Genomic DNA, 15,966 nt, shown 5'->3' with positions numbered 1-15,966 from the left:
TCACAATTTGATAATTATCCCGTTATGCAATGATGCTATTCGGAGATATCTCTCTATACGGGAACTAGGTGACCTTTATATTAAATATAGATTTAGTGCAGTGGGTTGTGGTGTCATATGGCAGCATGTAAAGCTGCTGCCAGTTAAGTGGTGGGTCCAGTTATTGCATTTCCATTGGGGTCCAAAAGCTTCAAGCTATGTCTGTCCATGTAGAATTTGTTGCGCCGCTGACTGCCGATCCTTCTTCTGCTTAGTGATTGTAATATAACTATTATCTCTAGATTCTTATAGCCCTAGGAGGACCCATAACCAGGTAAGGTGAATGCTATGTTGTGGTCTATGAAGCAACGTCCTCCCCTCATATTTACATACAGATAAAAAGCTCCTTTGTGAAATATATTTTGATAATTCCACCGCCGGCTACATCCAGTTTAATGAGTTCCAAGGATAGTGATGTGAGATGTGATGAGTATCGAGCAGAGAATGAAGTATAGTTCTTAAAGGGTTATTCCCATCTCACACATTTTTGCATGTCCACGGCACGGGTGTTCGGCTGTTTCCGTAAGTGGATGTAGAAAGCCACCTCTTCATTCATTCTCGATTAAATGTGGCCAGCAGCCACCTCACCAGACAGGATGGGGGTCGGGGGGATCCATGCACCCAACATAGGTGCAAGTCCTATAACTGGGAACCGCATCTATCAGACATTTACTGTATGGCATATCCCGTGGAGGATGGGAGTAAATAGAAATAGCCCTTTAAGGAGCATTTACTTTTTAAGGGGGTTGTACCAAAAGGACATGACGTATTGACTGAGAAAAAGGGAGTCTTCTACTTGACCCTCCCGCATATTAGTCAGAGTGGAGAGCTACATATCCATTAATTTGAAAAAAGTCACTTCAAACATAGACAATTACCATTCAGGATTGTAGGGAATTTGAGGGACAACTCTGAGGGAGCTGTAACGGCGCCATATTGAGTATTGAGTGAGTTCTCCTCCAGTTTTCTATGAAAGGCCTTCAAGTCAAGAGGGGGAAGACACTCCAAGATTGCTTATCTCCACTCCTAGGCCCACCGCCCGTTAGTAACCCCTTGCATTTTTATGTAATTTCTTCTGAAGTCAATACCCAAACATTAATCTCGGTGACTAAGACATTGTTGTTACTCCTGCCAGGGACTCTCAGCGGATAGTCTTGTCAAAGCAAATGGCACAGGTTAGGGACTCCTCACAATAACTAGGTTTGGCATATTAGTTTAGCGGAAATCTGTGAACAGACAAATATGGATCTTCTCCAACTGCAACAATCCACCCACCAACTGTTCTCATAGACAATGATGAGCATAAGTCCCAATTGTCAAATGAAAACCACAAGTTTTGCCTGAAAAAGTCCCTTCCCATCTCCTTTTTCTTACCCTACAGATCTTTTCCAAATGGGTCTGGCCACAAGATGGTCTACAGGAGTCTAAGAGCAAGTTCTGTCTCTCACAGCTGACTTTGAGGCTCCAAGCTTCTCGAAGTCCCTCATGTCTTTTTTGAAGACCAGAAGATGTCATAAGTGGGGTTTCCGTTTTATCTAAAGTTTACACAGGGGTGTCTCTCAAGCACCTGTCATAACCCTCTATTCTCACCTTGTTCGTGCGGGGACTTCATCTACTCCCAATTTTCCTGCTGGAGTGGACCTCACTTGATGACCTGTACCTGAACTTTCAAGGTTCACTGGTGACCTGTCCTAAGGTGGTCCTCATGAGATTCCCACACTACTATGACTGTGTACACCAACACATGTTGCTGTAGGTTCCTTCAGACATTTTGGACTTTAGACTTTTGAGGATTATCTGAAAACACATTTGATTTTGCTGTCTCCCCTTGTGTATTGGCCTCTGGGCCTCCTTGCCTTAGTTCTCATCATGTGAGAGCATTTTTTTAAATGAAGAAGAAATCAACATCAAACTAGACGGTTGTATATGGTCTCGCTGACCAAGGTGCTCATGGTGGAGTGACGCAGTTTCCAAGTTGTCTTATTGGCTCCATATAACTGTCCATTGCCGTGACCTGGTATACATTGGGCTTATTCTTTAATATAGAGGGCCATATAGATTGGCCAGGTACATTGTAGCATGTTATAATAGCCAGGTGTTGCTTTCACTATCCATGGTGATTTGACTATCATTATTCACTACTGTCTCGAGCTCACATAAAAACAGTCAGAAATAAAATTGAATACAAAGAAGAGCTCGTGTTTGGTCTTAAAAAAACATTTCACCCAAAGAAATGCAAGGTACTGTCAGTAGTACATGGATGATGTAGCAGATGGAAGTAGTTCTCTTTAATTAGTCGTGGCAACTCATCTGATATGCAAAGACCATTTACCGAGCGTAAGTGGTGGCGTCCTTCTCCTCACTGAGCTCTTGGAAGTGTGGCATGCCTAAGGAGTCCAAGAGTATTTCACCTGATCCTTCTTGGCACCAATGCCAACCTGGAAAGATGTCAGGGCCCACTGGGCTTGGGGGACCCATGGCAATTTGGGTAATCATACAATTTTTAAACCAATAATGGAAAGGACAAGTGACCCATATATACCCGATGTTGGCCCTATACTGATGACTGCCTAAGAGGCAATGATGTTGCTGGGATCTGGCACCAGGGGTGAACGCCACCAGTCTTTTGCTCGGCACAAGTGTTGGCCGCATTCAACTGTATCTGTGTCATTCCCCTCCACCAGTGCCCCGTGGTGTCCCAATTATCTTCAGCATAAATAGGTATTTTTACTATACATTATAGACTATAAACGCCTCTGACTAAACAGGAAACAAGAGATTGTCACACTGCCGACTCAGCACTGCTCACCGCACAGGCGGAAAGTGGAAGATATGTGTCTGCTGAGGCTGAGCGCAAGACAAGCACGAATGATTCAGTATTCTCTGTCAGATATAGACTACAATGCTGGATATTCTTATGCAGAACCAGATTGGCAGGTTTAGCACTAGGCTGTGTAGGTTGCAGGACTATATTTAACTGCTAGCACTCTCTTAATTCCCTGCGCTAATAAATATTCCTAAAATAAGACTTAAAGAGGTATTTCTAAATACACTATTAACACATTCTAAGTTAAAATAAGGGGTTCCTCATTAAGGACCTCCATCAATTAGTCAGAAAGAGACGACCACAAAGAGAATCTCTCTTTCTGGAGGACCCGGCACTTCTGTGCATTGTACGGATAACTTTTTGATTTCAAGGGACACCATGTGATGCTTCATTTCTCCTGTAGGTGCGCTGCAAGGGAAATTGAATGGTTGGTAGGAAGGTTCTTTCATATATTACACCTGATCGCTGAGGGTCCCAGCAGCTGGACACGCTCGGAACAATTTATTGCTATTAGATAAAGAGTGGGACCAATGCAGGGTTGCATTTTTAGCAAAAAGAGTGCGGGGTATTGAACCATAGTAAGGCAGTGAAGGGAGAAACACACAACAGGCCCTCTTTTCAGGGTAATTAAACCTGGAACCATGATGGAGGCCAAGTTTGGCCTTTCTGGGGCTCCCTCTCTTTTGTGTATGCCAGAGCATCTCTTCAAGGAAAGTCAGAAGAAAATATGAGTTGGTGGGAGGGGGGGGGTTGACCATGACACTCACTGATTCCCCGAATTGTAGGATCACTGCACTCTTTAGTCCACCAGAATACCTCCAACGCTTCCCATAGTCAGAGGACATCTTAGGAAGCACCATTTGGTTAGGTGTCACGATCTCGGGTTGTGTGGACCCACTAAGCCGCTCCGTCATAGCGGAGTGGCAGCTGGCCAAATCACAGTCTATACAAAATCTATGCAAAGTCCTTAGCACAGGGGTACCTGTGAGAGTCCAGATAGTAGCAGAGGCTTTGGCACAGATTGAACTTGACGTGGCAGGTAGCGTCAGACATGGCGGATGATACTAGGAGTGGCAGATGACACCAGACGTGGTGTATAACAGCAGGCATGGTAGATGGCACAATACGACTCCAACACTAGATAAGGCTCAGGAACAAACACAGCACGGGATACAGGATACAGGTGGCAGGGCACGGGAGCAGGATACAACTAAGGGACCATTTGCAATACGAATATGGGTAGACAACAACAACGCTCAGGCAAGGAGAGGAATGGGTGGAGCCCTTTTTATAGTCCAGGGTGATCTGGGGATAGGTTGCGGAAACTTTAGTAAGTACGTGCGCTGGCCCTTTAAGACCGGGAACGAGCGCGCGCGTGCACCCTAATATTCAGTCTAGGACAGGAAGGCCACGCGAGCTGGCGGGAGGGAGATGCTGGCAGATGGCCAGGAGGTTGCGTTCGCGGCCGTCCGGCGATGGGGAGCGGCGATGGTCCGCGGCCGCAATCGTTACATTAGGTGGTGTTATGTTGGTTATGCGCAGTGCTCCTGAATACCTTTGGGGCTTGCTCGAGCTGGGCTTCTCGGAGGAAATAAAATGCACGGTGTTGTGAGCAAGGCCACATTATAAATGGGACAAATTGCCCAAGAGTTTCTCACCATTCCTATCTCCTCCATGCAAAGCCCACTTAATAGGCAACCTAAAGATAGGTATCCATATTCAATGGGACAAGGGTCACAGAGGGAGGGGGAATCCAACAGGTCTGAGGCCCTTCCAAAAATTTTTAGGCCTTTTGTGTTACTATTATTTAGGCTTTATGTGGTATTGTTATTTGGACCCTGTAATGGTTGTATTATTTGGTCTCGGTATGGCGCTGTTATTTGGACCCTGTAATGGTTGTATTATTTGGTCTCGGTATGGCGCTGTTATTTGGACCCTGTAATGGCTGTATTATTTGGTCTCGGTATGGCGCTGTTATTTGTTTCCTGTAATGGCTGTATTATTTGGTCTCGGTATGGCGCTGTTATTTGGACCCTGTAATAGTTGTATTATTTGGTCTTGGTATGGCGCTGTTATTTGGACCCTGTAATAGTTGTATTATTTGGTCTCGGTATGGCGCTGTTATTTGGACTCTGTAATGGGTGTATTATTTTGTCTCAGTATGGCGCTGTTATTTGGACACTAATGGCTGTATTATTTGGTCTCAGTATGGCGCTGTTATTTGGACACTAATGGCTGTATTATTTGGTCTCGGTATGGTGTTGTTATTTGGACCCTGTAAATGGCTGTATTATTTGGTCTCGGTATTGTGCTGTTATTTGGACCCTGTAATGGCTTTATTATTTGGTCTCGGTATGGCGCTGTTATTTGGACCCTGTAATAGTTGTATTATTTGGTCTCGGTATGGCGCTGTTATTTGGACCCTGTAATGGCTGTATTATTTGGTCTCGGTATGGCGCTGTTATTTGTACCCTGTAATGGTTGTATTATTTGGTCTCGGTATGGCGCTGTTATTTGGACCCTGTAATGGCTGTATTATTTGGTCTCGGTATGGCGCTGTTATTTGTACCCTGTAATGGTTGTATTATTTGGTCTCGGTATGGGGCTGTTATTTGGACCCTGTAATGGCTTTATTATTTGGTCTCGATATGGCGCTGTTATTTGGACACTGTAATAGTTGTATTATTTGGTCTCAGTATGGTGCTGTTATTTGGACACTAATGGCTGTATTATTTGGTCTCGGTATGGCGCTGCTATTTGGACTCTGTAATGGTTGTATTATTTGGTCTTGGTATAGCACTGTTATTTGGACCCTGTAATGGTTGTAATATTTGGTCTCAGTATGGCGCTGTTATTTAGACCCTGTAATGGTTGTATTATTTGGTCTCAGTATGGTGCTGTTATTTGGACCCTGTAATTGTTGTATTATTTGGTCTCGGTATGGCGCTGTTATTTGGACTCTGTAATGGGTGTATTATTTGGTCTCGGTATGGCGCTGCTATTTGGACACTAATGGCTGTATTATTTGGTCACTGTTATCAGGCTCGAGAGAGACCTCGACAGACCTTAATCTGCCCTGATTATAATCCATTTTAATTTGTAATTAAAGCGCTAATCAGGTAAGTAGTCGCATTTGTGTTTTCTGGGAGATATTGGGTCATACATCGGTTTTTCTTAATAACGTGTTAAGAAGGGTAATTCCACTCGTATTGAAACCAGACAATCCGCCTTCACCTGTGCTTATGTGACATATCAGCTAATTGTAGAAAATGATACAGATAACATTAGGTGTATTTCACCCTTAAGGCCCTTGTACACCAGCCGACACTCGGCCGGTGCAGCCAGCGCCAATCAACGAGACATCGCTGATCGGTGCTCGTTTGCTCCTGTCACACGGAGCTATGGATGGGGACGAGTGGTCGTTACTCCGATCGCTCATCCCCATACATTATTATCATGTCGGCAGCGCGTCTCCCGGTTTATACACCAAGATGTGCTGCCGACAACCATAATATTTTACCTTTTTAAAACGATGAGATCAGCAGATGATTGAGCGTTTACTCGTTCATCTGCTGATTGCTGCCCTTTTTACGCAGGGCAATTATTGTTATTTTAACGCTCGTCTACACGATAATCGTCCTGTGTAAAACCCCCTTTAGTTTGCAAAACCTCTGAGATGAATGTCAATTTTAATTGGTGACTAAACTAGAGAATAAAGGACCCAATGTTGTAAATACCACCCAATCGGATGGTTGGCTACATTTTAAGATTCCTTCGAAAAATCAAAGCTAGAATCTAAACGTTGCTATTGACGACAAAAAAAATATAATATTTATTGGTATGATACCTGCATTCTGATGGGGAGGGTTTTCTATCTCTTCAATATGGAACATTATCTTGTAGAATTCCATTCATCTGGCAACTGGTGGTCCAGAAATCCTTCTAACCCTGCATGGGGCAAAACAATTACCTGATATTCTGCCACTTGTTGTCTGTGCTGGGCAGACTGCAAATGGGATATAAGACTGAACCTATGGCCCTAAGGGCCCAATGATGAATAATTCTCAACATAATTAATAATAATGAGGTCACCGGCATGCATATGTACATGTCATGGTGCGATGTGATGCCGATGATATGATGATGTTCCAACCTGGACAGGGGGCACTTGGTAGAATTAGTGTCACCACATTAGCGCCAGTACTTACACGTATATATACATGTCTGTGGCCTAATTGATATTTATATACTTGAGAATTGCGCCGCATTGAGCTTCGAGTCCCTTAAGATCAACATGAAAAATCTTACTGCCATTCCTGATAATCTGACAGGGCAATTGACTGTCCAAATCAATAAACATCTACGATATGAAAATTTCTTCCATGCTGTCAAACAAGAACGGAAAGATGTCAGGTGACTAGACGCAGGGAATATAAAAGGTGATCAGAAAATGGATGAAATTTGCAGACTCCAAGGAATCGTGCAAAGGGCTGAATACAGAAGCTGCAAAATTCTTGTGCCACTCCAACCGATGTCCACATCTTCCAGGAAAGTCATAGATTGAAGTTTTACCTCCACTTGACCTCAACCGGCAGTCAAGTGTGAACTAATTTCTTGGCGAATCATCAATTGAGAGTTGAAGGATCCAGGGAAAGACCTTTTTTGTCTCCAGGAAAGAAAGTTTAAAGATTTGTAGCCGTTGTATTCAACCCATGAATTTCTTCGACTTACCAGGTTTTCTTTGTTCACATCTGTGTCGAAGGCTCCATTAATGCAGCGCTACTTTTCCCATCAAAATGACGGACTACCTACCAGAACCCAACGGACCTTACTGTAAGTCAATCCGCTGTAGAATGAACATAGCCTCAGGCTGTCAAGACATAGTGGGAGTTGTAGTTTTAGCACAGCTGGAAAGCCGCAAGTGGCAGAACACCAATGTAGGGTATCTCCGTACATTGTAAAAATAAATTCCTATTTATAGTGAGATAGCGTCGTCTAATATCACTGTCCATTTGGCATGATGTATCATTGTATTAGCACAGTACCTACCTACATTGCTCTGACTTGCCAAGTAGTAGAGAGGCCTGAGGGACCATGTCACCCACCAGGGACAGGGACCCAGGTGTGATTGCTACATCTGCACCCGTTATTTGTATGCCACCATTCTTTAAGAAGAATTTCGAGCCAATGAGTATGCTCTAATTGGTCATCCATAAGGACTGTTCTCAAGCTTATACAGAAAAGGTCAAAATTAAAGGAACACTCCGGGCAAAAATCGTCCCCTGTGTTATGCCTAGTGTAGGGCCTGAGGTGCAGTGTATGACACAGGGTTCAAAAAACAACAAAAAAATCCCTGTGTCATGCTCCGCCCCAATCAGTTCCTAAACTAAGCACCGTGTTTTGCCAAGAGTGTCCCTTTAATAATTTTGACAAATGGCCTTTTTCCCAAATCAAGACCCATCTTGGGATCATAAAAGAAAAATGAAGGGAAATAATAATAAAAATAATATATCATGAAAAAAAAAAGTTTTGAATGTAAATATTCCTATATCAATGAAAATCAAAGAACATACAAGAACAAAGGTAGAGTTTACAAATATTTATTGAAAGTGTATGCCAAAATACACACAAAGTATCAAATTTAGAAGGATAAAAAAAATAATAAAAGTGTGGAAAGAGGAAGCCGTAAAATCGGCCCCGGTTGAAATGTAGCTCATTCCGGCCTGGATACATTGCTTAGCAATAGACATTTCATTTTGGATCCCTTTAATAACAACAGGGTGTCCATGATTTATAATTTAAAAAAATAAAAAAGTAAATCGAACATTATAAACGAAAGAAATCTCAGATGTCACCAAGTAGTGATCACCATTCCCCATAGGGGTAAGTATAGGAACTTTCTCCTTGAAATGTTACTTCTCAATTATAATGCATGGTATTAAGTCACATGAATAATCACAAGTAAAAAGGGTCATTTGAGAAGTAGCAATCTTCCTGTATGAAATAATTATATTATAATACATAAGAGTTCCAGTTCGTATTTCTCAGCAAAACCTTGGTCTGCCTGGATCCTGCTGTGAATTTTAGGTCCTTATCAATGCTAAGGTCACACACAAAACAGACTTACATACATTGTATGCATATGTACATCATATCAAAAACATCAAACCATAAAATACCTGAAAATATAACTTAAATAAATAAATAATTAGATAAATAATTAATAAATATTAAAAAAATATCAAACAATGGATACAATGGGGTGTTCCGACCAAGAGAGGACTTCCGTTGAGTGTGAGTTGACCCCCTTTCTTAAACAGGGCACTAAGGATTTCCTCAGACTTGTGCCACATTAGTACATAAGATGCTACATGTGTAGGACCCATCCACAGAGAGTTGCCGTCTATGTTTGGTCACGATGAGTAACTTCATGTTTGTATACGAGTCAGGTCATCTCTCCTACATGCTGCTAGTGATTGGGGGTACGAGTCAAGTTCTGAGGTTGACCACCAAGTTGACTGTCCAATCTTATTTTCCCAATACCTCCCAACTTTGATGGTTCTTTATCACCGACAGTGTTGGCACGTCATACAGCAAGGATCCCAAAGTAGACTTGTCCAGGGTAGGTGTCCAGATATTTAACATGTGAAGTTTCGGTGGAAAGTACATCTCCTTCATCAAGTTTGAAAAGCCCTCCTTGATATATTGGTTGAGTCCAGGAGGATTCAGATGTCAACGCACACACTGTCTTACTAGATTTGAGGATAACCATATTGCCATCCTCATCGTCGCTCTTTTTGAGGACTGAATGGGTGAGCTCCTGACTTTCCCGGCAGTCTTTGTCTGTGAACACCACTTGGGTGTAGACGAAATAAAGACCCTCTTCTTCAATTTTCAAGGAGTTCCCTACAAGCTTTATGGTGCCATCTTTGAAAGCATTTGTTGAGACTCCTTGCCAGATTAGACTGCTTTTTACAATTTTCCCTGTTAGGGTGAGAGAGAAACATTAGATACTAGATACAGACACTCCAACATTTGTTCCTGAGACATCTAAACACCTGATTCGATGCTTACCCTGCAAATGAGCAGCTGCCCTCTTTCCTTTCATGGCTTGCGTTTGTGGTACAGATTCTGCAAGAACAAAAAAAAAATCCTATTAATACAGTTGTCATGGTATAAAGTGTAGTAATTATCTTTCCAGTCGCTGTCTACATTGCCATAAACACTGGAACCAGAGACAGGCTCAGTGGGGTAACTTAAAGCTCCGGGTGCCTAATGGAAAATTTGTAACATGGTCCTCAACCTTCTCACTTAGTTTATAATACTGGTTTACTCTTAGACCTTTTAGGCTCCCTCAGTCTCTTCACCCCCTATTGTCTTGCCCCTGGATAGGCCAATAGACTTTTAAAACGATCAAGCATGGCCTATATGAATCTACCCATTATCATCATGTAGTTCTGGAAAATATTTTCCCACAATCATCTTCTGAAATACCATTTACATGTAAGTCAATGTCTAACTATAAAACAGAATATGGGGTATAGGTATTAGCTAATCTGTAGACACAACTGTTTCAGCCTTGGGAGGCTCATCAGCACAGGTTCAATTCTCCAGAATACTGATTCTCTTAAAGGGTAACTAAACCTTCAACAAACTTCATAGAGACATGTCAAAAGTTTTGATCGGTGAGGGTCCAAGCACTGAGACCTCCACCGATCGCTAGAATGAAGCGGCAGAAGCGCTCGGGTGAGCGCCGAGCTGCTTCGTTTCTTAACGGCTTTTTTCGGAGAGCCGATCTAGCGGTGTACAGGCTCATAGACTTTCTATTGAGTCTGTACGCAGTTAGATCGGCTTTCCCAGAAAAGCCAATCAGAAACCAAGTGGCTCAGCGCTCACCCGAGCGCTTCTGCCGCTTCATTCTACCGATCGGTGGAGGTCTCAGTGCTCGGACCCTCACCGATCAAAACTTCTGACATATCACTATGACATGTCAGAAGTTTGTGAGAAGTATAGTTACCCTTAAGGGTCCATGCATAAAGCCTATACAGCAGATCCCCAACAGTTCAGTACTATGGAGCCATATGCACCCTGTGTGCCCTGGTATGGTGCCCCTGTGAGGCGCCGTTTTCTCCTCTAGAAGTAATACAGCTTTCCTGGGAACATGCTACTTCGAATCAATGAAAAAAAACATGTGTGGCTCCACGTAAAGTCAGAGGCACACGGATGCACAGTCCGGGCCCATAGCAATCTATGCGTGCTGTGATACATGGGCATGATGCGTGTGCATGAGCCCTTATGGAGAATCAGCAGGAATGTAGGACGTTTATCCCCCCACCCCTCACCCGCCATGCCACCCATAATACGGCTTGGTCAACCTTACCTAAATAATTCTTGATTTGAAGGACTTCTGGCATTTCATATTCATCCTGAGGAAGAGACATGAAGAAAACTAGGATTAGCTGAAGAGTTTGGCGGATACATTCCAGCTCTCATTGTGTTCATGTGAAATTTATGGAGGAAGTAGAAGTTAAACTCGAGAAACCAGTCTGACCAGTGGTGCGAATGATTTCCTACCACACAGCTGGAAATACAGCGCTGATATTGCACAAAGCAGATCTTATCATGGAACTATAAGTACAAGCATGCCCTGCAAGACCCTAGTTCTCTGCGTTGGTGCAGGTACTAGGAAAGGAGTTTAGCTATATATCCCGAGGTGGTAGTGTGCAATTACTATAAATCATTTACAGAAAGTGAAGCAGAAGATCTGTAGATGTCTGGATGTAGCAGTGCTGAGTTTGTCATGCGGCGTGACTCTTTGGTTTTACGTAAAACTTCAGATAAGAGTTATCACAAAGTCAGCTCTGCTCCATCTGTATACACCTGAGCAGGGTATGAAAAACACTTGAGTTGTCCTTAAAGAAACACGCACCTTCTTTTCAGTTGGTATGATCTGAAAATGGAGCAGGGCTAAAATTATGGTGGCCCCCAGTAACAAGACGAAGCAGCAGATGCTGAGCCAGTGGAGATATGATGTCTTGCTGGTTTGCACATTTTGGAGAAGAGGTTCCTCGCTGCGCACCTGTGTCAGATCCATCTTTCTGAACTTTATGTTTTTATCTTCTTGTATCCTTTTTGGCTTGTTGTAACTTTTTGCCTTTTTTTTTATTCCCAGTAGCTGTTGCTTTGAAGCTTTTTTGTTCTTTACTGACTCCTCTCTCCTCTGGAGGAATATAAACCCTGGACTCCAAAATTTCCCGTGACATCAGGGAGGGCGGAAATATAAGTGAAACCCTCACCCTTTGCTTCTGTTGTTAATTCTGTTCTCTGTCTCCTCCCTTGGTGGAAAAAAATATAACGGCCGTTTTGAAAAAGAAACTTCTAAGGGGAAACACAATGAATATCCTTGCAATCTTGGAAAAACAAAAACTTCTGCTTTTTGAATTGTGTCATAGAGAAACTAACAGGTTTGGATCCTGGCTGAAATGAGGAAGAAGAGGGTAACGCTAATGATCCGGTATTGGAATATTCAAAGGAGGACTAAAAAAAGCATTGATGACTTGTGAGTGGGCAAGTGGGCACTGCCCGATGCTCACGATAAATGATGAATTAATACTGATTGCAGGGGGTTGATGTTGGGACCCCATGCGATCGGCTTTGCATGGGGGGGGGGATCAATTGCAGCAATTTGCAGGGTCTATTGAAAACAAAACTTCCATATGTTGCCCATACACCATCAGTTTCCTGGAGTTTTTTTTCAATATTTCGCTGTAATGGCTGTAATTGCAGAAACTAAATCAGCCGATCGGCTCCCTTGAGACTCGATCGCTCCAGGTCTTCCATAGGTATCTGCCTAATATATCTACATTGATAGGCAATCATTTTTTTGAAAGTATTCCAAAACATTATATAAGCGATCAAACAATCGCAGCTTCCCCTAGTGGGACAATTTTTTTTTTAAAGTAAAGTTTAACGAAAAAAAAAAGTGCCCCCAAACAAAAAAGAAAATAATTAAAGCCCCTTATTTTTTTAAAAATAAAAAGATATATAATTGTTTCAAAATAGTTAAATAGTTAACCATAAAAGAATACATATCTGGGAGGGACCTATAGAATAACGACCCATAAATGAAGTTGAAATATCATGGCGTAAAAACAGCATGGCATAAAAATAAAAAAAAAACATCCCCCCCAAAAATGTTTCATAAAAGTCAATAAATATATTATATGAACCCTAAAAAGGTGAAAACAAAAACTACAAGAGTTGCATAAAACAAGGTCTTATATGGGTATGTTGACGGAAAAATAAAAAAGTTCTGACTCTTGGAATGCGGCGACACAATTTTTTTAACAGCGTTAAAAACTTGCAAAAATCAATGAGGCAATTGCTGATTTTTTTCCCACCCCAGCCCCCAAAACTATAAATAACCCTTAATCAAGAAATTATACGTATCCCAAAACGGTGTTAACAAAAAAATGACAACTCGTCCTGCAAAAAGCAAGCCATCATACAGTTCTGTAGTCAATTATGACTCTTGGAATATGGCGATAAAAAAACGAAAACAAAAATTTCCTTGGCCCCCGAAGGCACAATACAAGCAGATCCTTAAGGGGTTAAATGAAATACTTAAAGGAATAGAAAGCTGAGTGGTGGTCGGAAATTCCCATCTCGAGTTCAAAAGATTTTTTTGCTACACTATTCAGTTGGATCAGGAGGGTGTACATCTAAATATATGAAGGTGGAAGAGGTGAGAGGATCCGGGCAACTCAGCCATTTGGGTTGACAATTAGGAAACAATTATGGTAAACTAAAACCATCCTTCTGGGTCAGTTGACCAGGGTAGTGAGAGGGCATCGAAAGACGCGAAGGTTAGACAACCATCATTCACTGTGTATGGAAATTTTTGGATGTTTTTGTATCTGATCATTCAAGAATATATTCATGGTCTGTATGACACCAAAACACACCGGGACATAGACACACACATATTTTGACCAATGCCTCATTCTTCTGCTGATAATATGTGCGTCAGTGGTAACAACAAGATCTTTTCTGACCAATAAAAATATGGTTGTTGATCATGGTTGTTGGACATCTTGGAAAAAAATGATTTTGCGCAGGTGATCAGTCTTGTTTTCTACTGGCTCAGGAAAGTTTTTGTATTTGAAGATGGACCTCTCTTTTTGAAGCTTTGCCGTGTGATAGCAGTTGTCTCGTGACGACAACCCCTCTGCATATAGGACATCATATGAACATCACTGAGAAGGGGTCCCCTGATTAGGACTACCGTGTATTAACCAAAGTGATGAGCCGCTAAGTAAGAACTTCTTCCACTCTGGAGGACTTGGTCCATTCGAGTGCCATGAAATACTATGTTTTGCCAGACATAATTTCACACGTGGTGGCTTTTTGTTTTTGAGAAGTGGATGTCTTGGTGAGACAACCTCTTTAAATGGCTTAGAGAACCCACCCAGGGAATGCTGAGTTAATAGGGGAGGGTCCCATATTCAGGATTCTCATGTCTTGGTCAGAGTGGAGAGTGACTACAAACAGCGGCTCTCGCTCTGGAGGACCAGTCCTGTCCTGCATTACACAGACAACCCAATGATTTGAATGGGCACTGTGTAATTCTTATTTTCCCCTGTAGTGGCACTGTAGGGAAATGGAACACTTACTTTCAGGCTTTCAACAGATTACAGATGATCACTGGGGCTCCCATCAAGGGGACACTTTGTGATCTGGGATTGTTCAAAGTGGAGAACCCCTTTAAGTAGCATTAAGTACCTTGTAATAATTAATCTCCATGGTTTAAGTCATAGGAGGGTTAAAGGGGGTTCTATTATATTACTGTTGTCAAGTGCACTGTTCCCCTAAACTAGCAACAAAGCCAAAACTTGGAATATGCACAAACATAACTGAAAACTGAAATTGAACCTTCTTGTGATCTACTGTACCAAGAAGTGAAATTAAAGGGGTTTTCCAGCCAGTAAAAATTCATGGCCTATCCTCAGGATAGGTCATCAATAGCTGATGGGTCAGGGTCTGACTGCTGGGACCCCCACTGATCTCCGTGATGACATCACTGGATCACGCTGGCCTACGCAAGGATTCCGTCGGCGTCAAGGAGCAGCAGCATTTGTCGCGGGAACGGGGGCCTAGGTAAGTAGAACGGTTTTTTGTTTGGAGGGCGATATATGGCACTATCTGAAAGGGGGGGTGCTGTATATCACTGTCTAAAAGGGGGACTGTATAGCACTGTCTAGAGGGGGACTGTATAGCACTGTCTACAGGGGGGGCTGTATAGCACTGTCTACAGGGGGGGCTGTATATTACTGTCTACAGGGAGGGCTGCATAGCACTGTCTACAGGGGGGCTGTATATTACTGTGTACAGGGGGGCTGTATAGCACAATCTACAGGGGCACTATCTACCAAGGGGGACTGTACAGAACTGTCTAGAGGGGGTGGTATAGCACTGTCTACAGGGGGGAGCTGTATAGCACTGTCTAGAGGGGGGCTGTATAGCACTGTCTACAGGGGGAGCTGTATAGCACTGTCTACAGGGGGAGCTGTATAGCACTGTCTACAGGGGGGAGCTGTATAGCACTGTCTAGAGGGGGGCTGTATAGCACTGTCTACAGGGGGAGCTGTATAGCACTGTCTACAGGGGGGCTGTATAGCACTATCTACAGGAGGGCTGTATGGCACAATCTACAGGGGGGCACCCGGGGGATGGGTGGGGGGCACCCGGGGGATGGGTGGGGAGCCCAGTCAAAAGTTTGCTATGTGGCCCAGTATTTCCTAGTTACACCCCTGATCTTCGACAAGCATTTAAGTGGCGATTCACAGGTATTACAGCCGCCTTCTCCCATTGAAGTGAATAAGAGAAGGCTGCAATACCTGTGAATCGCCACTAAATGCGTGTCAAAGATTTACAGTGAGCAAGCAGATATGAGGAGAAAGCAGAGCTCGTACAAGCACTGTGGCCCCTTCAAAACAGCTGATCTGCGGGGGTCTTGAAACTCGAACCCCGACCCATCAGCTATTGATGGCCTATCCCGAGGACAGGCCATCAATTTTTACTGGCTTTAAAACCCCTTTCAG

General features: G+C 42.9%; 1 protein-coding gene across 1 annotated transcript; it reads right to left on the bottom strand.

The window, feature by feature from the left end:
- Positions 1 to 9,052: 9,052 nt before the first annotated feature.
- On the bottom strand, positions 9,053 to 11,960 carry LOC142658882 (tumor necrosis factor-like). Its single transcript, XM_075834495.1, has 4 exons — positions 11,796 to 11,960; positions 11,247 to 11,292; positions 9,941 to 9,997; positions 9,053 to 9,850 (listed from the first exon to the last, which is right to left on the bottom strand). The coding sequence occupies exons 1-4, from the start codon at positions 11,958 to 11,960 to the stop codon at positions 9,453 to 9,455; spliced, it is 666 nt and encodes a 221-aa protein (XP_075690610.1). The 3' UTR covers positions 9,053 to 9,452.
- Positions 11,961 to 15,966: the final 4,006 nt, after the last annotated feature.

Source organism: Rhinoderma darwinii, chromosome 8 (genome assembly GCF_050947455.1).
Source record: "Rhinoderma darwinii isolate aRhiDar2 chromosome 8, aRhiDar2.hap1, whole genome shotgun sequence".
Lineage (NCBI taxonomy): Eukaryota > Metazoa > Chordata > Amphibia > Anura > Rhinodermatidae > Rhinoderma > Rhinoderma darwinii.
The sequence above is the reverse complement of the archived record's forward strand: the minus strand, read 5'-3'. Positions and strand labels throughout refer to the sequence as shown.